The following is a 21,662-nucleotide window of genomic DNA, read 5'->3' on the forward strand; positions in this document are numbered from 1 at the left end:
AGATGCATATCTAGCTCAAATTTTGTTTTCCATGCCTGTTTTCCTTTTTTTTTTTTTTTCTTTCTTTCTTTTTCCTTTTATTGAGATCTTTGCAGGATGAAGTTCAAACGTTCCTAGTAAAACTTCAAGACCTGCCTTAATGGTGCAGTTGTGCCTAGAGCACCCCAGATGACTTGGGCAATGGTCTCTACCTTCCAAAGGGAACCTAGAGCAGCTCAACAGCCAGGAAGTGGTACTGCACGAGTAAGGGATGAAAGCCCAGGGCAGGTGGAGATGCAGTGATGCACAGGTACCCGAATATCCTTGGTTTAGGAATGAAGTTATTACTAATCCCTTTATTCCTGTAGCACCTGTGCTGCTCAAACCACAGATTTTGAGGCCAGTGAAGACCCATAAGGTCCAAATGACCAGCGCTGGCACATTTTTATCTGGGATTTCCCAGACTGCGTGATGTCCATGTGTGCAGCGCGGCGCAGGCAGAGCAAACCAGACGCTTCCGGGAGGGCTCAGATCCCTGCACATGTGCTGCACAGATGGGCTGGGCTGGCGCAGTAAATCTGCCATTTTCCTACACATTGGCCTTTCTCTGTGAGCACCAATTGACCGCGCAGCGCATGTGCAGTAAATCCCCCACCAGGAGCAGTGGGACAAGCTGAGCCTGTGCTGTGCAGGCAATGTGGGCAACTACTGTAGCAATGCCCCGTAATTCAGGTGGGCGGCAGCCCCAGGGCATGCCCATGCAGTATCCCTGGCTGGACTTCCACAAATCAGAAACCTGGGCAAATGTAAAAGTCCTGAAAATCTGCTGGGGCAGCATCTCTAGGTGGGGAAACAGAACAAGTCAGAGGCCCATGGAGAAACAGGAGCCTCAGGCAGGGAGTTTGTGATACTGAGGATTAGACAAAGTCACTGAGCCTGGATATGCCCATCTCCTGTCCCTTGCAGCTGCCCATGTGCCAGCACCCCATGCCAGCATCCCTACTTGTGGGGCCTGTGTTGAGCTAGAACTGAGGCTCAAGCTTGCTTTTAAATAAGCACTGAGAAAAATGTAATTTAACATTGATCAGTCACCCGAACAGTTCACAGCTCTGTCCCAGAAATGGTAATACTGGCATAACATGGGACAGCACCTCACAGGTCAGGAACGAGCTGTGGGAGAGTGGGGCAGGAGGGCTGCAACACCATGAGATGGTACTGACATCACAACTCTATATTGTAAAACCATGGCTCAAATCTAACCTTTCCCAGAGCATCTCCCATAGCCACATCTCCCAGGACGCAACTTTCACTTGAGTGTGGGCACATCTCTGAAATAGATCTCCTGTCCTGATTCAATACTTGCCAGTCATAGAGCACCTACTTCAACCTTAAGCAAATTGCTCCCATGGTTAATTAGCCTCCAAGTATGTTATTTCTCATCAGAATGTGTCTGGCTTCAGCTTCCAGCCACTGGAACTTCCTAGGCTCATTCCTGATACATTAAAGAGCCATCTGCATTTGGAAATCTCTTTTCCATGCTGGTAACTGCAGATTGTCATCCTTTAAATAATAAAAAAAAGTGATCCTCTAACAAAGAATGCAGCTGCACAAGGAGACATTACCATCGCACAGGCTGCCAGGTGGTTTAACATCATCGTCTGACTCCTGGGTGCTGGACTTCACAAACACGGGTTATTTCATCTGTTACTCCCTGGATTACTACAAAAGCAAACTGATCCTCTGCCAAGCCCCAAATGTAGGAGTAACACCGGCCTGGCTGTTGTGCTGTGGTGGATCCCTAGAGCTGGGCAACAGATGTCTGCCCTTTGAGCCAACAGTGACGGGTAGAAATAGCTTTATCTTGTGTCTGAATTGGTTGGTGAGGGGGACTAAGGCACAGGCTCACTTACTAACTTCTTCAGGTTCCTACTGGAACCAAATACCTGCAGCAGCAGAGACAGGTACTAGACCCAACTCATGCCACCTGCTGCAAAGACTTTGACCTGCAGCGCCAGATTTCAGACAGGGTTTTCACTCTGGGGAGCAGAGCCTGGTGGGGACTACATATAAATCTGCTGCTATACTGTATTCTCTTTCTCTGCTCAGCACCACCTTTCTTCAACCAGCCTGATCTACAGTAGAGCTGCACAAGCCTTCTAGCAAAGAGGTCTTTATGTCCCACACTGCCACACCCAGCCTTGGCAATCCGTACTCCAGGGACTCTGGAGGTTGCATTTGGGCCATGATGTTGCATTACCACTGATGCTTTTTCCCACCATTGATTTGTCCAGTCCCTTTCTGAACACACCCCTCTGGCCTCCACAGTACCCTGTGACAATGACTTTTACAATGCCATCACATATTGTGTAAAAAAGCTTCCTCCTCTTTGCCAAAGCTTCCTTCCAAACTACTTTCTGCACTGTGGAAAAAACACCCCATTCACAGGCTCATGGACCTCGATAACATTCTCTCTGAGCTGTCTGTCTTCTGAGCTGAAGAGGCATAGCCTATTTAATCTCTTCTCATGTGAAGACATCACATACCTCCACATATCCTCGGCTCCTCTCTCTGTAAGCCCCCTGGTTCTATTACATCTTTTCTGAGATGAAATGACTAAGATTGTAGATAGCAATCAGGATGAAGGTACACTGTGTACTTATACAGTGGCATAATCTCATCTATGTCTTTTCTTACCCATCTTGTTCTTCCTATACAGGTGACTGTATTTTGGCATTCCAGCCATCCAGATCAAGTTTCAGCAACAACAATTATCTTAACCCTTTTCTCCTGAAAGAGCAATAGCTAAATCCTTTGCTTATATCTCAGATCCTTGACCCAGCTATATAACCAACCACAAAATGCCTCATCACATCCTTCACACCTCATTCCAATGTATTTATGAATGGATTCACTCATAAGTTTGATGCTACCAGAGCCTGAGTTCATGCTGCAGTGACCTCCTCCTCCTCCTCCCTTTGTATCATTAGTTTAATGTTGCTTGTCTTGTGGCTTGATTTTTTGCACAAAATTCTTGCTCTGGACCTATTCAGTGTCCTGGTACAGCCTGTGCCACCAGCCTTGCTGTAGCTTACATAAGGGTGAAGCTTCTGGCTCTGCTGACTGAGACACGCTCACCTCTGTGGCATCACTAAAGAGCCTTAGACCAATACAGCAAGGATGTACTTTTTAAAGAAAGTCAAAGAGCCAAAACAGAGCTTCTAAAAAAGGCAGTGCTTACAAGTCCCCTGGGTCAAACAGGGCAGAAGCCCTTGTCAGCAAGAAGACAGGACAAATACCTACATTTCTTCCTGAAACCCACCCAGAGTCCTTCCCTCTGCCGGATAGCATCTACTCCAGGCTCTCCTTGTTTCTCTTCCCTACTTGAGTTTAAACAAACAAGCTCTGTCCATACACTATCTTTGGCTGCTACTCCAGAACAAGTCACAGTTAAAAAGCAATGCCTGAACCGACTGATGTGTGCTGACCTGCTCAGACAGACACAGCCCTCTTCTGCCCTCATAACAGCATGGACAGTCATCATAAAAATACTACCAAAGACTCTACCATTTTTAGCACCCTGATTTTGCTTTGGCCTCTGGTTTTGTTGGACCCCAAGTGTACAGCCTGTGTCATTTCATGACCTATAAGCTAACACCTCTCTCTACCACATAAGCACCAACATGGGAACCTGGGCTTGGCGCTGATTTGTTCATGCAGGGAGCAGGGCTGAGGACTGGGACAGGTTTTAACCTGACCCCTACCTGGACTGCCCACAGATAATCAAGACTTTGTCTCCATGCTGCTTCCCGACCCTCCCATGTCCACAGCTGGCAGGGAGGAAGGACTTCATCATCACTGACAAACATGCTTCCTCATCTTTATGGGCTCATTTCAGAGCACTGCGGAATGACATCAGCACCAAAAGGAACCAAAGTGACCCAGATGGGTGGTTACCTCCTGTGTAGTAGCTCCACAGGTACTACAAACCAGGAGTAGGAGGCAATAAAATCATGAAGGATGAGAAAGTCTTGTGCCTCACAAGGTGAGGACTGATATGTAGGAGCTTCCTCACCTGCTGCTGCTACCTGGCCAGAAGTGCTGTGGCTCTGTGACCAGAAAGTGGATGTGCAGTGGTGACAGCAGCAGCAAGAAGGGGCCAAAGAGGCTGGAAAGAGGGCAGACAGAAAGCCAAGAAGGCAGCAGGACTGGTGCCTCTGAGAGGTGGGGGATGAGGAGGTATGGAAAGGCTGTAGCTCCAGACAAGAAAGATTTTCACTTCTCTGGTGACTTCAGCAGGCTCAGGACCCAAAGTGGCCACAGAGCATCAACAACAGCCAGCATAGCGTGGACACAAGTGCCTACCAGCCCTTATCCTCCTGGCACTGCAGCTCCTGCCGTAGTGGAGGTAACACCTCGATGCTTGTGAGTGTCCAGTGGCAAAAACTAGGCTCCACCAGCTGAGGAACAACAGGTCATGAGAGCCAAAATCTGTCTAGACATGCCAGCCTAAGTTTTGTACCAAATGTTCTGAGCTTTAGCACATGTTAGCATCTCTTCTTCCTAATAGCTTTCCTTTGTGTTCCTTCTCTTCTAGCACTGAATGTGTGATTCAGTGATGCATTAACCTTTGTGTCTGATTCCTGATCTGCTGTTAAAACCTATGTTAATTCCTCAGAATCTCACAATTTTTTCCCCAAGCAAATTCTGAGCAGTTCTGGGATTCCTGTACCCGCAGACGCAGTAGGTAGCTAACATGGTCTGCTCTCCAACAGCTCAGGCTGCATGAAAGGTCTAATTAACACCTCATCAAACTCAACTGTTGGTTGTGTCTGGAGAAATTCCCTCTTGCACCTGTGCATTCACAAGACACCATTTCTAGCCTACCGCACAGCAGGCCCCAGCCATCGGAGCAATGCTCCATCACTGCAAGAGCCCGTCCTTACATCAGCAGTAGCGGTCCTGGTCCAGTCTCCAGGGCTTGCCAGCCCAGAGCGACATTGACATTCTCTGTGGCTGCTCTGAGCCATTGCACCGTGCAGGGTGGTGCAAGAGCTCAGGAGCAATAACTCAGTAGTGAAGGGTGTGCAAGGCCTGTGCTGTTGCGTTTCAGGCAGGGCTCTCATCCCCATACCATATCCTACCTGCATCATCAGAAAGTGCACAGGTTTCACCCAGCACAGCTCAGTGTCACCTGCCTAAGGACAGCCTTTGCAGTGGGACAGCCTGCACACACCCCTACATGCTGGAAACCTTCAGGTGCCTGATCTACGCTCATCATCGAGCCTGTCTAGCAGAACCCAGAGAAAGCTGGCACCCCAGAAGTGGTTCAGTCCCACCCTGTGCTGGAGGACAGGCCGTAGGATTGGGTGTGAATGGCCCTGGAGGTGTCCATTTCCCACCACTGAGACAGACAGAGCCTGGTGCACAGCAGAGTGCAACGCCCAATTCATGTCGACATTCATTATTGCAGGACAAGGTTTAAACATAAAGAATAAGTTTAACTTTGTTGCTTGAGATAATAGTTAAACAATAGACTACAATGTTTGGAACACAGAGCATGCAAAAGGAAAATGTAATTTTAGGTAATACTTCACAATGAGACTGAGTGTTTCAACACCTCGGGTAACTCTAGAGGCTTTCCCTGGAGAACATCCAACTCCAGCTTCTACTGTTGGAGATCACACTTCCTGGGCCTCTCTGAGCTCTCCTTTCCCACTTAGCTCATTTCCATTATTTGCCCCCTCCAAATTCCTCTTCCTCACTTTGTGTAACAGGGCACCACTTGCCTGGCAGACTAAGCCACCCATCCCGACCTCTGCTCTGGGGTGTCTCTTCTCTCCCCTCCAGCCTTCCTTAACACTTGAGTCATAATCTTCCACTTGACTTCCTATCTGCTTGATGTCTGCTGTTCATCACGTTTTTTAAAATAAGAAAAAAACTTTGCAGATTTCACACCATCAGGACTATTAACTGCACACAGTTTATTTGCTCTGGAGCCTTCACCCTACTGTGAGCACTATGTAGACCACTCATCATGGTCTAGCAAGTCAGACAGCAGGCTTGCCGCTGAGAGCACCTTCCTAAATTCCTTCTCTCTCCCGCTTGCAGACTGTGGTGCTCATTCAGGATCCCCAGAGGCATGTCCTGGCTGTGACAGCCCCAGGCACATGCTGAGCCATATCCCATTGACCAGTTCTGCAATGCTCCTGCAGAAGGCAGAGCTCTCGGTAGCACTGACTGAGAGTACTGAAGAGGCCTCAGGGAGCTGCTGGGAATAAAGCTCACACTGTCAAGCGGCTTAGGCACTGGGGTTTATTTGTTTGTTCTTTTGCAACTCCATTTCCAAATACTGCAAATGAGCATTTAGCCCTTTGTGTAATCAGACTTGTTCCTCCTCTTTACGCCCTGCCTGGTAATAATGGGGTCTTTATGTGTCTCCTAGGACCCCGTGGGCTGTCAGGCCATGCAGGCACGTGCCGCTTGCCATGAGCTGCAGGCACCAGGCTTTGGAGTGCAGGACACAAGGTTTCTCCATGGGAGAGAGAAATCACTTTTAGCGCCTGTGGACCAGCATCACCCTGACAGGTAGGGATGGCAGCAGAGAAACAGCATATAGCTTGGAGAGCCGGCATGCTCTTTACAGCTCTTTCAGACCAACGTGGGGGTCTGGAGAGCCCCCACCATCCTATCACAAGGGCTGCTCAAACCCTAGCTCTTACCTTCCTTCCCTTTCATTCCACATGGTGTTTCTGCCATTCTCTCCATCAGATTGTACGCTACAGCCTCACTCCCAGGGTCGCCGTCAGTCAGAGCATGGCTCCAGCAACGTAGAGCTGTCGGACCACCCTGGCCGTGTGACTGAGCTCTTCCAACCCCTCTTCCCTGGGACCCGGCTGCGGTGCACGAAGGGCAAACACAGCAGTAGGACTTCCCTTTCTCTAAGAGCTTCTTGGCTCTCATCCCTGTTGTTTTTCTTACTCAGCCCACTCCTCCCGGCGCTAATAGGTTTCCCGCTGATCAAGGCTACTACAACATTTTGCAACTCCCCCCGCGCCATACCGAACGCCGGGGCTCCGGCGAGCGATGCGCCTGTGCGGCATTGGCAGCAGCCATGGTGTGGGCGCAGGGGTTGCTCCCCCACTTTTGTCAGCGGCAGGGATGCTGGCGTCGCAGCTGGTTCCACCAGCTTTATGGTCCCTTTGTGCTGCTGCAGCAGAGCTGAGAATCTGGCCCTGGCTCCCTCTCTGCCTCGCCGGGGACTGCATCAGTGTGCTGTTTATTGTTTCTGCCAGATCATTCATGCAGATGTTAATGAATGCTAGACCCAGCTTTGCTCCCAGCAGAGTCCCTTCCACACCTCCCCCTGCCCAGCCCTCTGCACTGGAGTTTCTGTTTACAGTCCTACAGGGAATTTCCCCTCTGCTGCAAGGTCTTCGAGTTGCACAGTCCCAATTCCTGCTGCCAGCAGGCTCCCACACCTCCCTGGTTCCTGTAGCTGTCCAATGTCACCTCCAGGTGTCTGCGTCGCTCACTATCACCATTCCTTCTCCACCCCTGGCCTCCCCAAGCTAGAGACATGCCAGTTCTCCTAGGAGGGAGCAGAGGGCTTGGCCAGAGAAGAAAGTTGCTACAGGTTCTTCCTCTGCACAGATGGAGAAAGCACAGGGAGAAGCAGCCAGCAAAGAGGAAGAGCAAAGCAATTTGTCCAGGAGGACTCTGAGACAACATCTATGCTGGTAAGTGGTGCCAGGACCCACCTCCTGACCCTGCAGCCCACAGGCATGCAGCAGCCTGCATCCACACCACTGCGTTATCTTCATATCCCAACAAGGTGGGCACCTCAGTCTGCCTATAATTGGGAAATGCTGGCAATACTTTGGAGAGTGCTAATCAGCCCAGCCGAAAATCCCACCAGGGACCTCTGCAGAAGTTTAGCAGCACAGCTGACCATGTCCACAAGCCCCTGATACTGCAGTGGCTGAGCTGCACAGAGCCTCACTGTCCTGGCAGCTGCTGGACATTGGGAACCCAAAGAGCAAGACTACCAGCTGCAAAGGGCATCAGTCTTGGGAGGGGTTTCTGATCTCTTCTTGATCAGAGCAACATCACTTACCCTTCCAGGAGAGCAATGACATTCTTTCTGGGCCTCCCAATGTTCGGCCCATAGAGGTTTGCTCTGGAATATGTGCGGATAAGCTGCAGCAGGCTTCTCAGCTGGATGTAGTCCTTCCCCAGCTGGCTGCCGTTCACCGAGCGGCCGATCAGGGTCCGATAGTTATTGGGCTCTGGGAAAATAAAAATAGACAAGCAAGGCTTGCCAGCTCTGCTCCTTCATCCACGCTTCCGGAGAGACACACAGCTCACACGCTGTCACAGGGCTGCCTGCCTGCTCTGCAGAGCTGAAGAAGGAGCCTCTGAGGCGTGGATGGGGGCCATTGCTCGCTCTCCTGTGCCAGCACCTGCTCCCACATCCCTTTTTCTGTGTGCTGGGTGAAGGACCTGTACCTTGGTGTCACACTCCTGTTCCTGTAGGGTCTCCCACTTCCCCTGGCACTGCAGCCACCATACAAGTCCATACAGCTGCTGGTCTGCCCACCCCAGGACTAGCTGTACCTAGCAGCCAGGGCAGAAGCATTTCATGTGTTTAATAGCAACTGATGGAAACATCCAGCTAAGGTACCAACACATACCAGATCTGTCTTAGAGATGGTGCTGCCTTATAGCAGGAGCCTTTAAATCCCTCTGAACCTACATTAGCAAAACATCCTGGGATTTGCAAATATCCTCTTCCAAAAGGGAATACCTTTCTGCTACAGCAAGCTCTGTTCCCGTGACTCTCCTGTTCCCACACTCACCATTCCCCAGCTCCCAGGAGATGTTGTACTTCTTGCTGGCACTGTACTTCAGCAGGCTGAGGGCATTGGAGCTGTTCCAGGAGTTGTTGGGATTTCGGCGCAAAGCATTCAGTGCAAAGATCAGGTGAAGGCCAGAGCAATCAGCAAAGTTATAGAGTTTGTCTAGAGACCTGGCTGGGAAGAAACAAAAACCAGCTTGTAATTCAAATGAAAGCTAGTTCCAGGGAGGTTCAAATGATCCTGCTGTCCATCAGACCTTGGCTTTTGTGTAGGATGAGCCAGGGTCAAATGCCATCCCCGTGACATCTGTAACCGCAGAAATGCACCTGACCTTTGAAACCAGGGTAGGATTCCAGGTGTGGGCTCATCTCCTTCCAGCATGAAACTTGGATGCCCTCCACCACTGTGTCAGAACTAGGGGCTATGTTACCAGAGACAAGTGACTTCATAACGTCTCTTTTCATCTGCTCTTGCCAAGGAAAGTTCAGCCTTTTCTGTGCTTATCCCGCCTTTCTCTTTCAGAGCAGATCACTGCAGTGCCTGGGGAGCAGGGGAGGAAATCACCACCCCAGGGCTGCCAGCTCATGGCCACCTCTCCTGCACGCCGCCACAGCCTGCTCTCTGCTCCCACAGCCCCCTGTGCAGTAACCAAACCCCAGCAATAACCAAGCAGAGCTTCCAAGGTGTGCACCATGCACCAGGCTAACCTCTGCTCTGCACACAAAGAGAGGAGCTTCGTGCCACCTCTTGGGCCTGAGGAGAGAGGAGGGCTCCCTGCCCGGTGACACCATGGCCAAGCTTTGCTGCTGGGGTGGCCCTCCTGGGGTGCTGGGGTCTTTGCGGGATTCGTGTCCTACCTGCTGGCCCCAAAGCTCCCCATCTGGCATCTCCCCTGCCGTGCTGTGGCCTTGATGAGCAGTGGGGCACCAGCCAGCAGCAGAAGTAGAGACCAAAGAAAGAGCTGACCCGCTGTTCAGTGAGGAGAGACATTAGCACAGGGTGCTACTTGGAGAGCCAAAAGGCTTAATACCTTTTTTGCTTCAATCTTCCCTAAAAACTCAAAAGCAATCAAATGTCTGACGAAGTTAATGCTGGTGTTAACAGAATAAGAAGTCACGTGAGAGGAGATTCGGTTAGAGGGCAATTAGAAAACTATGGTGTTTTCAATCATCCCTGCCTGTTGAACTGCATCCCAGGATACTCGTCGAGCTTCCTGAAGCAGCCTCGGAGATGCAACCACTTAACTGTGAGGAGCCAGCAGAGATGGGGAGGTTCCAGGGGGCTGCGGAGGGCAGAAGAAGGGCTCTGCTTTCAGAAGAGGGGAAGGAGGCGCTGTGGAATTGCAGGGTAGGCAGACCAGCTTCAGGTCCCAGAAAAATACTTGGACAAATAATCAAGCTGCTTGTCAGCACTTACAAAATATAAGGAGATGATCAACAGCCACAGGAATGTGTCAAGAACAAATCACACTGAAGCAGTCTACTGACAGGAGAGCAGGGCTTGCGGGCAGCAAAGCAGCTGTTTAGGTCTTATACCTTGATGGTTTTTAAGGCTTTTGACATGTTTGCACATGATGTTCTCTCCAGAAAGTGAGGTAACCCTGATCTAGACTGAACCGCAGTGAGAAATACGCACACCAAGAGCAGCTACCAGTAATCTGCTGTTAAACTGAAGGGTCTAGGCAGCCTGCTCTGGGTCTCTCTATACATTTCCAATAAAGAGGGGTATAAAGGAGCGGAGGATGCATACATCAGACTTGCTATGGCACTAAGGTGCTAGCATGCACCACCATGGCCAAGGGAGCCAAAGGGGATGGAGAGGAGGCGACTGCACGCTCAGGGAATTGCTCTAAGCCCAGGGCCAATGCTCCGAGACTCCCTGTGCCCGCACTGCTGGACCAAGGTGCAAGGGAGACGGTGACAGCCAGGAGCCGCTCGCTTCGGTCAGGATAAGCTTCTCACAGCCTGTACGTCTGCATTTATTCTGTCGCCTTTCCTGGTCACTGAAAGCCTCTGTGAATACGAAGCCAGCTCTGAGGTCTGAGAAGAATAATTTTAAAAGCAATGTTATAAGGAGGGTCAAGGAAATAAGCTAACTGAATAGCTAACATTTAATGGAACACAGCACAGTCATGGAAAGGAGAAGAAAGGAAAAACGTGGAAAAGAAATTCCTAATCCCCTTCACAACCTTTTTCTAAATGCTACTGGTTAGTTGAGTGAAAAGTAGCTGAATTAGATTAATGTGATGTATTCATTCCACTGTTTCAGGCACATTAGCTGTTTTTCTGGATGTTTAGTGCATTAGAGACAGATACAGTTACTTAATACTCATTTACTTCAGACCTCCAGGCAAAAAGCTGCACTTGAAATGAGACTCCTATAACGGGGATAAGATAGACACCTAAATGACAACATGAAGATAGCAAAAAGGTCTTACCTGCAGTTCCCCTGCTAGAAATGAAACCTTTTCCCTGGTGCAAAACAGTTGTAGTTCTTAAGTACTACAGGAGGGAATTTGGTTCATTTTTAGGAGCCTCTGTAGAGGACTGGGAATTGATTTTCCATGCATTCACTGGAGGAAACAAGGCATCTGTTTATCCCAGTGCAGGGCCTGCCACTGTGAAATTATATTTTCCCCATGAGACTTATTTCGTTTCCGTGCGCCTGGACACAGAGATGCCACGTGTATTTCATGTTCTGCCATAACTTTCCGAGCTGGAAACCTCAGCGATCAGGCAGAGAACTAGAAGAAATGCACAGATGTCTGGGGGTTGCTCCTGAACGTTTTCAGTGGTCTTCCAGCACACAAACGGACCTGCAGACTGCAATGAAGCTGCAAAGAGCAGAAAACTACTAATAAACCTATCTCTGCATCAAACCAGATTGTTAATATGGGTGCCTCTGGTATCAACAGTATCAGTATCAAGCCCATTTATCTCCTTTATCCTTGGCAGCTCTCTAATGATGGTGTGAATCTGGAATCACCAGTCTCTCCAGTGACTCTAGCAGAGCCTTGATGACCAGTTTGCACAAGATGCCCAACTGTTAGTGGTTAAAGGGCATGTCTGACCCCTCCTGAGGCGACTGCCTTAAACTAGACATCTCTGTTGCAGGCAGCTGTGGTTAGATGAGAAGAGTACTGTCATAGGTGGCTAAAGCACAAAAAGAAGCATATTTAGAAGACCTCGAGTGATGTCCAGCCCTCCATAAGTACGAACAGGGCCAAAAGAGAATGCTATAAATATTTTACTGCCATGACTAGGGATGGTCACATTACTTCTGAGTAATGAGAACATGAAGAATTGCAGTATTATTAACAGCTGGCTAAAACTCACTTTGAATTCTGGATAATTGCACTGTTTTTTCTTCATCAAACACAGAAAATCTTTAGGAATTTAACCTTTCCCCAGATAACAGATCATTAGGCAAGGATTTCACAAAGCTTTTCAATAGAAGAAGCCATCGTCATACCAGAATGAATCTTAATAGAGCAGAACAGGTTTTATAAGATGTTCTCCCTGCCCCTTCTCCCCCTCTGCCTGGTGCAGAGATGCACATGCTCAGCACTAACGTGCCACTGAGCTCAGGGAGAAGGAATAAAGCAAAAAAAAGATGAAAATAAAGGGCGGGGCGGGGGGGGGGAGTGGGGAAGTACAAGGATGCTGAGAGTCGGCTTCTGTGACTTACTAACGCTCACATAGTTGGAGCAAGGCTAACCAAGGCAGCAAAGCTATGTGCTCCATTCCCTTGCACCCAGCAGCAGTGCTGTGCCAGCAGGTTTCAGTGGGGATGGGCAACTTGGTGGGTCTGAGACTAACAGCAGCCAGTAGGCAGAGACAGAGACCCCATGTCCCTGGCACAAAAAAGAAATCAGAAGATATTTGGGCTTTCTCAACCTTTTACATCCCCAGTTGCAGAGGCTTGGACGCATCTGGAGAGTGAATACCGCCTGACAATGCATGGCTGGGTGGCGGCCAGTGAAGATATGCTTGCAATCCTGCCCTCAGCTGAAGCTCTGCAGAGGAATTAAAGATTTTGGCTGTTTGCATGGATCTCTCACCCTGCACAGAGGGAGACAAACAGTTTCAAAATGGAGGAGAAGGTGTCTGTGAGGCCACAAATGGTGGAGGGGTTCATGGGACAAGTATGTCCTTTGCGATCCTTTCCCATTTTTCTCCTTTTTATATGACACTAAATTTTAAAGTTCTCTGAAAGATGGATGGCACTTAACTCTTTGGCACGCCAACACAAAATCTGAGGCACATTAAAACATCTCTGGCAGTTTAAAATAATTGGAAAGGCTTTCCAGTTGTAGTTACTGAATTAAACATTATACTAGAGACTTTATAAAGAACAGAGTGTTGACTGCCATTTGGTAAGAGGGACAGTTCAATAATCTCTGGGTTTGAAAGTCTTCCACATTTTTTATTCTGCTTCAGGAATTTTGCTTTGGCAGGGTTTAGCACGAAGACTGGAAATTCATGTGCATGCTGAGATGGAGGCTGAGATCAGACAGTGGGCTGAGGAGTGGCGGGGCATGGCACGGTGTGCCGGGGGCTTTCGTAACTCTGGGAAGTCAACCAGGAGGACAGGAAAGAAGAGCTTGTTCTCCCTCTATCCCCACCATTCACCACGTCCGTCTGTTGCACGTACATCATGTGCCAGTGCCGAGGAGGACAGGGCAAGAGCTGAGCACAGAGTGGGCAGCACACACCACACTCCCCAAATCCACAGGTTAGCTGAGACACCAAGCAAATGTACAACAGATGAGCCTTTCTGTTGATAGAGCAAAGAAAGACAGTTCTAGAAATAACGATTTCAACTAATCACAGGTATTGCTCGACTCTGCATTCCCCATAAATTCTGAGCAATGCCTGAAGCATCCCTGCAAACAACTCCTGGTGCCAGCACCAAAGCCAGCAGCATCCCCTGCCCCTCAAGCACCTCGCAGGAGACAGCGGAGGGAATGGGTTAGGAAAGACCTGGCAAAGAGCAAAGAGAAGCCCAAAGAGAGCTTTACAGGGAGGGGCAGAAAGGGCAGTACAGAGTGTTCAGACAAGAGATGAGTAAGATGGCTGGCGAGAGCAATGAATGGAAAAAGAAAGGTATTCCCACTTACAGAAGAACAAGTGGGTACATGGAAAATTTATTTACAAACAAATTGCCACCATAGTCAGCTGAATCCCATTTGCACTGGCTCTCTTGGGCTGAAAATCCTCATAAAACCACATGTGTGTGGCAAGGACTTAATGTTTTCTTAGCAAATAAACATGAATCAGAAGATATGCAACAGGCAATCAGAGTAACTCCAGACCCATGGGACAGGTCTGCAAAACTGGCTTCAAATCTTCCCATGGATTCCATCCCCAGTCACGGTAGGGTTTCAGACAGGGAAACCAGAACCTCCCATCCAAAATTTGCACAGTTAGGGCACCAAAGAGTAGCCTTCACCACCACTGCAAGTTCAGAGGAAAAGCAACATCCTACACTGTCTGTATGCACTATAACATCCAGCTTGATACACTGGATCATGGGAAGATTTTCCTATTCTAGCTGCATGCTAAGCTATTCCTTCAAAGTTGCTGCTTAAAGAGAATTTTAAAGATTTCAAGGCTACCAAAAACCCCACACAGTTGCTGGAAATTGCATTCTAATGATGACCATCCCAGCTGGGAAGCTGTTTGGTTTTAATTCAGTCTTCTGAAACACTTTGCTATGCAGTAAAACCACACCGTGCAAAGATGCTGAAGAATTCCCAGGCAAAATTACTGGCGAGAGGGAAAAGTTTGCTTGCCTCAGACATGCATTTCACCTGAAATGCTCCCTCTACCTGGTCAGGCTCCCGATTTCCCCCAGAGGATGGAGGTGTGCAGGGCCATCCCTTGCTCTCATTTACATCCCAGGCTTCCTTTTTGCTCTACGGGGGAGCAAAGGCTGGGGGCGTACTGCACGCAGGAAGCGCTTCCCAAGGCAAGGTGCAGCGTTGGAGGTCTGCTCTGAGTGACAAGTAGTGCTTTGGCAGAGCCTAATGGTGCTATAGAAAAGGGATCTAGTTTAATCCCATCTGAAGAATACCTGAGAGTTGGAGGAACTGGCTTTAATACTACCAGCCAGTAAAGAAATGCTGCGCACTGTGTGTTAATGAGAACCTGGATTTTATATCCAGCTGGATGACAGATGGGGGATCTGGGGCTACTCCCCCCAGAATATCGAGGGGGCCTTGTTCCAAGGGAATTGTTGTCATCATCCCTGGTCTTTAAGCAGCTGAACATTGACCCTCAATATTCATTCAAGTCTTTAACTAGATTTTTCATTTCACTGCCAATGCAGAGGTGATTATGCTGACCACGTGAGCTAGGTTTAGTCCTTAACACCACCATACAGAAATAGCAGTCTGGGGGCTTGGTGTCAATCTCTCGCCAATAAGGAGCTTGGCCGGCAGCCATGGATTGTGGGCTGAGTTCCCAGCTGGCATATAATTTGGAAGACAACCACGAGGTCTGGGTTCAATATCCAATTGCTAAGGAGTCTGGCTGACAGTCTTGTTTTGTGGAATGAATCCCAAATTAATATAATGCTTTTGATAGCAGACAAGGGGCATGGCCCACTTCCAAATGCTGTAAGGGCTCAGATAAAAGCCATAGGCATTGGGTTCAGTGTGTAAATGGTATCTAGGTCGGATAACAGTCAGGATTGGGCTTAATCCTCAGACAGTGAGAAAAAGGAATGAGCCCTGAGCTCTGCCTTCATGCAAAAAAAAAAAAAAAAAAAAAAAGAGCTCAAATAAGCAGAATAGCTCTGTTTTCAATCCTTGCATGGTAAAGAGCTCACAGGACAGTAATGGTTTCTAGGAACAAGTGTAAATTGACATGGAGCTTCAGAAGAGATGTGGGATCTGGGTTCAATCTCCAAATGCTGTAAAGCACAGATAATGGCCAGAGGGGCAATTTTCAAACCCTCTGTTCCAGCCTGGTGCCTGGGAAGGAACCAAGATCACATTACAGCTAAGAAAGCTGCTTTCTTCTGCTGCATAACTTAAGACATTTTCCCTTTTGGATTGGGATGAATCCAGCATCTTCTAAAGTTTCAGAGGGAAACAGAGGTGTGTGGGGAGAGGGCTACAGGTTTGAGCAGAGCAGAACAGAGCAAGAGAAAATAAGACTGTTGGCACCACCTGCTCTCGCGCACCTTGTTGGCCAACCCACATCACTGGGCTTGAGCCACAGAAACTGCTTCAGAGAAAACATGGCTACAGCTCATCAGCATCCGCGCTGCTCCGCAGTGCCTGCACTGCTGGCTGTCCTCAGGGCCTCTGGGGGAGGCAGCTTATCCCACCGAGAGACGGCGATAGCCCGCGTGGCAGCCACTTCTCACTGACGCCGCTTGCACAAGGGATTGGTGTGAAACAGCGTGCACAGCAATAACTCACACCCACTCTCATAGCTCACTCGTGGAGTAGCCCTGACACAGCTAGGCTATTTTGCTTGAAATTGTTCCACTTTGTATAAAGGAATGTAAATAAAATGTGTATAAAATATTCAAATACTACTTTGAGTGGGCATTTAAAGTTGGTCTGTTACAAAGGAAACCCTTCCTGGACATGGTTTTATCAAAAGCGATATTGTTCCTGTGAAAAGTTTCAAATTTGATAAATCCGTACTATCTCCCTTCCCTTGAGGAAATTCTCTAAAATCTAATTGTGGTCCCTGGGGCTCGCAGCTTTAGCTCCTAAGTCCAAACTGGATGTACCACAGAGGACAGGGCCTGATCTCTGTGAGTACTACTATAACAAGCTGTGGTTTGTAAATCAGCCAGACTCGTGAGCAGCAACAGCAGACTTGAGGTAAAATCCCCCAGAACACCCTCTCAGGGCACCAGCTACCCATTCCTAATGACCAGGGGTGCTAAAGAGAAGCCCTGTCAGCGCTATCCCCTGCACAGGCGGCGGGCACAGCCCCGTGCTTTGCTCTTTACCCTGTGCAAAGCTATGACATTGGGGACAGGTTACAGCTTGAGCTACAAAGCCGCCTTCCTCCAGGCTTTACCTATGCACGTGGAGGAAGCGAACCCGCCGGGCTTGGGAACACGGCTGCAGTTACAACCCAGCTCCGCTGCCAGACCGTTTGCTGACAGAATGACTGTTTTATATGGCTATAAGAGCAGCTATAAGCGCAGCTGTCTGAAAAGCAACAAAATCTATGATGTGTGTTTCTAAATCCAATGACAGCTGGCAGTGCTGCGCTGCAGCTCATTCCTTCTTTTACACAGTTTAGCTAAAACACTTCTCTGAGATCGCCCTGATTTATCAACAAACAGCACTTTCTGGAACAATTTAAAAGCATTCCCAAATAAGCAAGAAGTGGTCATCTCTTCAAGCACTCAGCGATCTGCGAGCTCCCAAACAGGCAGGCAGCTGGAGATGGCTGGGGATGGCTGATAGGAGCACCGAATGCCCTCCCCAGCCGCCTCGCAGGGAGGACGGGGCTGGGGATCACAGCGGGATGGCGGGCTTTGAGGCAGGGGTACCTGGGCAGCTGCAGAGCATTACCCATGGGTGGGGAAAATGGTGATCTATACAGTTTAAATCTGGCCCAAGGCACAAACATAAGCCATTTCTGTGCTGCCACAGAGGAGAGGTGACTTGGTCCCTGTGCGCTACTGCTCCCCGGCTGAGGAAGCCACATGGAGGAGAGGAGGATCTCCTCCTGCGACTGAGTCTCGCCTCCCAGGCATGGGAAACCCTGTGCAGCCCAAACCCACACAGGTATGTACAAGATAACACTGTAGCTTGCTGTACAGCCACACACTGTAACGCGATGCAGAGCGGGAAGACACGAGGGCAGGTATCATGCTTGTCCCCACGCTCACCTCCTCCTGCCAGCTGCGGGGAAGACGACAGCAGCCGCCGTGGGGACCCAAGTGCATCACTTGCTGCTCAGGCAAGCTGCATCCACATCATTCTTCCAAGGTGCCACAGTTGCAAGGCAAAGGTTTTCTTTATAAATACTTTTTCTCAACAGCACCTGAAGTGCTGACACTGCAGCAAGAGGATGGATGTTTTCAGCACTTTCCTGCAAAAAGCGAGCTGGGCAGCATGGGCTGAGCAACACCCTGTGCACATGCCGCGTGGCTAAACTGGAATGAAAAATGTACAGGTATGAAGTGTGTTTTTAACACATACATTTAATCCCAGTAAAATGCTGAACCCAAGCAAGCTGTGCATCCAGTTCATCCATTCCCTTCAGTCCATCCCGCAGCTCCTATACTGTTTTTGCTGCCTGAACTGCTGTCATGTGGCAGACACACGGCTTTATTCAGAAGAGCCTCGCACAGGGATGCGAGCCAGGCCTGTCCGACAGCATCCCTGGAGCCACAGAAGGCGCAGCACCTTGTACCAGACCTCTCTACCTCCTGCCCCCCGGGTCTCTGGTGGCTCAGGGGGAGAGTGACACTGATCAGTCATGCTAGGAAGCTGAAATACCACATTGTGAACAAATTCAAACTGAGGACTTTAGCATTGCCAAACCCCGACATTCAAAAATCATGAGTCAAGCTCCCAAAAATCAGGGGACTGGCTCAAGAAACCTGGTTTTAACATAATTTTCATTGCCTGCTGTTTTCAAAAATTTTGGGTGCCTTTATAAGATATTTTTAAGCTCTTCTACTACCAGGAGAGCTAAAATCTGGCTTGTTTTTATTTTTCCTTTTAACGGCAGTTGATGTGCAGCAGAACAACTGTTTTATTTTACAAGTTGTTTGGTTTGGCCTGGCTTCCCCATGGGTGGGGGCTGCAGCCAGCAGCCAGGGATGGCAGGGGCACGTCTGACACCCCTCTCCGGTGGGCGCTGCAACAGAGATGGTCTGCTGTTAGGCAAGGATCTGCCTGTCTCCTCTTACAATCCCTAGCTATTTGGGGGGTAAACCCAGAATCTGCAAAAATCAGGTGCTTCATTTTATGGGTCTGAGTCAATGTTTCCTCTCGTGCAAGGAGCCACGGCCATGGTGCGCTGCTGAAAACCACTGATCCCAGTCCCGGCCCATCCTCTCCTGCCTGCTGACCCCATTCTCGCCATCGGCCGTCCCCGGCTGTTCCCGCTTGGCGGAGCGGCTGATTTCCCTGGGAGGAAGAGGGAGTGACCAGGGCTCTTCACACACTTTGTGAGCTGGGCATCTGGTATTTTTCAAAAGTCTAAAACATTTTAACTGAAAACTGTCCTAAAAAAAAAAAAAAAAAAAAAAACACCAAACCAAAAAACAACGCATAAAACCGGAAATGTTTCAATCTGAAATCCTTAATTAAAACCACACTCTTTAGTACATAAAGAAGGAAGTTAAAAAAGAAATGTACTTTTGCACATTACAGACAGCATTATAATAAACACAAAGCACTGCCAAGAAAGAGGCATTTTCAAGGCTAAAGTAGATGCCTCCAGCTGCACTCAAATAATGTCAGAGGGCTTGTCCACATTGCTGAGTGTCATTGCATTTGAACATGATAGCAAATGACCAAGCTAGGCAGATGAGGAAGGCGGCAATTATTGGCACAGATGGCTAGCACTGCAGCAAGGACCCTAACCCGCTGGGGTCTGTGAACTCCTCTGACTTCCCACAGATCCCAGACCCTGGTCTTAATCTGTAAAATATTTGAAGGAACTGGCCCTGGCTCTTCCTGCTCCTCTGGGCTCGCAGATACGGCTCAGCTGGAGGGACCCGGTTTGGCAGGAGCTCTCCCCAGCTAATCTTTGGGGGAATCTTGTACCAAAGCACACAGGGTGGAGTCTGAACCTGATTTTGGAGGCACAGATGAATGGCCGGAAAAGGCCAGTGTCATTAGCCTGATGTCCCACACTGCGCAGCCCAGGACACACACAAGGAGTGCAGGAGTCAAACCCAGTCCCGCAGCAGGACAGATCAGACCTTTTGTAAAGGTATCCACCACCAGCTTAAAATTTGCTGCAAGTATGGAAATCTGCCTATTCCCATGTAAAATGTTGGAGTTATTTAACACCCATGGTCAAAATAGGTACCTGGCTTCTAGTCCAAACTTACCTGTTTTGGCCTCCTGGTGACTGGATCTTGCTATACCCCTGTTTTTGTTTCTTCTGGATAGCTCAAGATTAAGATCAAGCCTACTCTAAATATACTTTCATTAAGCAGCATTTGTTGCAGGTCTTCAGTATCTTCACCGTAATGCCAGTTCTCCAAGCTTCCAACCAATTCTGTAGCTCTGCTGTCCTACAAATCTTACCAAGCTACGTGAACAGCCTGCTGCTGCTGCGCGCAACATTTAGGATCTCATGAAACAATATTGATGTGCTGAGGTCTGCTCAGACTCCTGCTTGTGCACCAGTTGCAGAGCTGTGCTTGAGCGCCTGCTGCTGCCCAGGCAGAATGGTCTTCTGCAGAGAGAGAGGATGCTGGAAAAAGTAGCGTCTGGGTGAAGATGGTTGGTACCTCTCCTACTAGTGAGAGGACTGGAAACTAGGTCTGAAGGGACCCACTCACAAAAGCTAGTGGGTGCCCTAAAACCAACTGAAGGCTTGGGGGATGGCTAAGGGAAAGGGAAATTGCAGTAGGCTCGGAGAAAAACTCTGAGTGAGAATAACAGGGCAACGTTCTGATCACATGTCTGCACATAAATGCCAGGAGAACAGGGAATAAACAAGATGACTTTAAAGACCTCATATATAACTACAGCTTTTAGCCTCACACATGCTTCATGGAGAGACATCGTTGGAGGGGAATACTGATATGAGATGTAACTTGGTTAGGAAACAGAAGAAGGAAATAGGAAGGGGTTTTTTTTTGTACGAAGAATACTTTGGGGTTCAAGAAGAGGTGAGAAACAGACTCTGTGCATGTCCCCAGGGACAGAGAAAGAGACAAGGAGCACAGGAGATGTCCCGCAGAGCTCCATTAATCAGAAAAAGGACACAGACAAGGCCTTTTTGAGCATCTGACTGAAGCAGCCAAATAACTGAAGTTGGTAGGAACAGGTAATTTTAATTACCCTGGCATCTGCTAAAGACAGAGCAGGGCAGGTCCCAGACATACCAAGCTGCTGGAACGTGTGGGGAAAAGTTGCTCTCTGGTGAAGGGAAAGTAGTAGGGGAGGAGACGTTTATTACTTGGATATTATTGATACAGAAAGTTGATTAATAGTCCAAAACTGGAAGTAAATTTGAGTGCAAGTGGTTACAAAACCATAAAGTTCAGCAATTTAAGGCAGCGAAGGAACAAGAACAACGGATTAAAGATAATGGATTTCAAAAAAAGCAAATTTGAACAAATTCAGGGCACAGGTCAAGAGGATCTCTAGGGAAGGGAGTTTAAGACAGCATTTCCCAACCAGTGAGACATGGAGAGGCAACAGCTGTGCTGTGGGTCCAGGGGAGAGAGCAGCAGAAAGAACAGCAGGAAAATACCCTGCAAATACATACAAATTAGAGGAAGAAAGAGGAAAACACCAATCTGTAACTCAGTGCAAAAGAGTAAACAATGTATTGACAAAGAGACAGCTCTTTGCTTTAGTTTTCATAGAAAACATTAAAATTAAGGTAATTAACATGGTTAAGTGTGAAACAGAAACAGACCTGAAGAGGGAAGGAACAGATGAAAGACCGCTTAGGAAACCTAAACCACAGAAGTGCTCAGTTATCACTATGAAATCTGTCAGATCGTTTTGTCAAACAAAAGATTCATATGTATTCAATAAATACTTTTTCTGCACTTTCACCCAGAATGTTGCCATTATCACCATGCCCTCTTGCAATAACGCTGCACTTAGCTGAAATGGGTTTACTTCTGAGGTACTGGGAGCGTACTTAT

The 21,662-nt window shown here is 48.5% G+C and overlaps 1 protein-coding gene across 1 annotated transcript in view; it reads right to left on the reverse strand.

The window, feature by feature from the left end:
- Positions 1-21,662, reverse strand: part of HPSE2 (heparanase 2 (inactive)) — a 114,144-nt gene that overhangs the window by 30,013 nt on the left and 62,469 nt on the right. The window contains exons 4-5 of the mRNA XM_075717559.1: positions 8,835-9,008; positions 8,093-8,264 (exon numbers count right to left, since the gene is read on the reverse strand). Coding sequence (XP_075573674.1) covers positions 8,093-8,264; positions 8,835-9,008 — 346 coding nt within the window. The remainder of the gene's footprint in view (positions 1-8,092; positions 8,265-8,834; positions 9,009-21,662) is intronic.

This window comes from Pelecanus crispus, chromosome 10 (genome assembly GCF_030463565.1).
Source record: "Pelecanus crispus isolate bPelCri1 chromosome 10, bPelCri1.pri, whole genome shotgun sequence".
In the NCBI taxonomy this organism is placed as follows: Eukaryota; Metazoa; Chordata; class Aves; order Pelecaniformes; family Pelecanidae; genus Pelecanus; species Pelecanus crispus.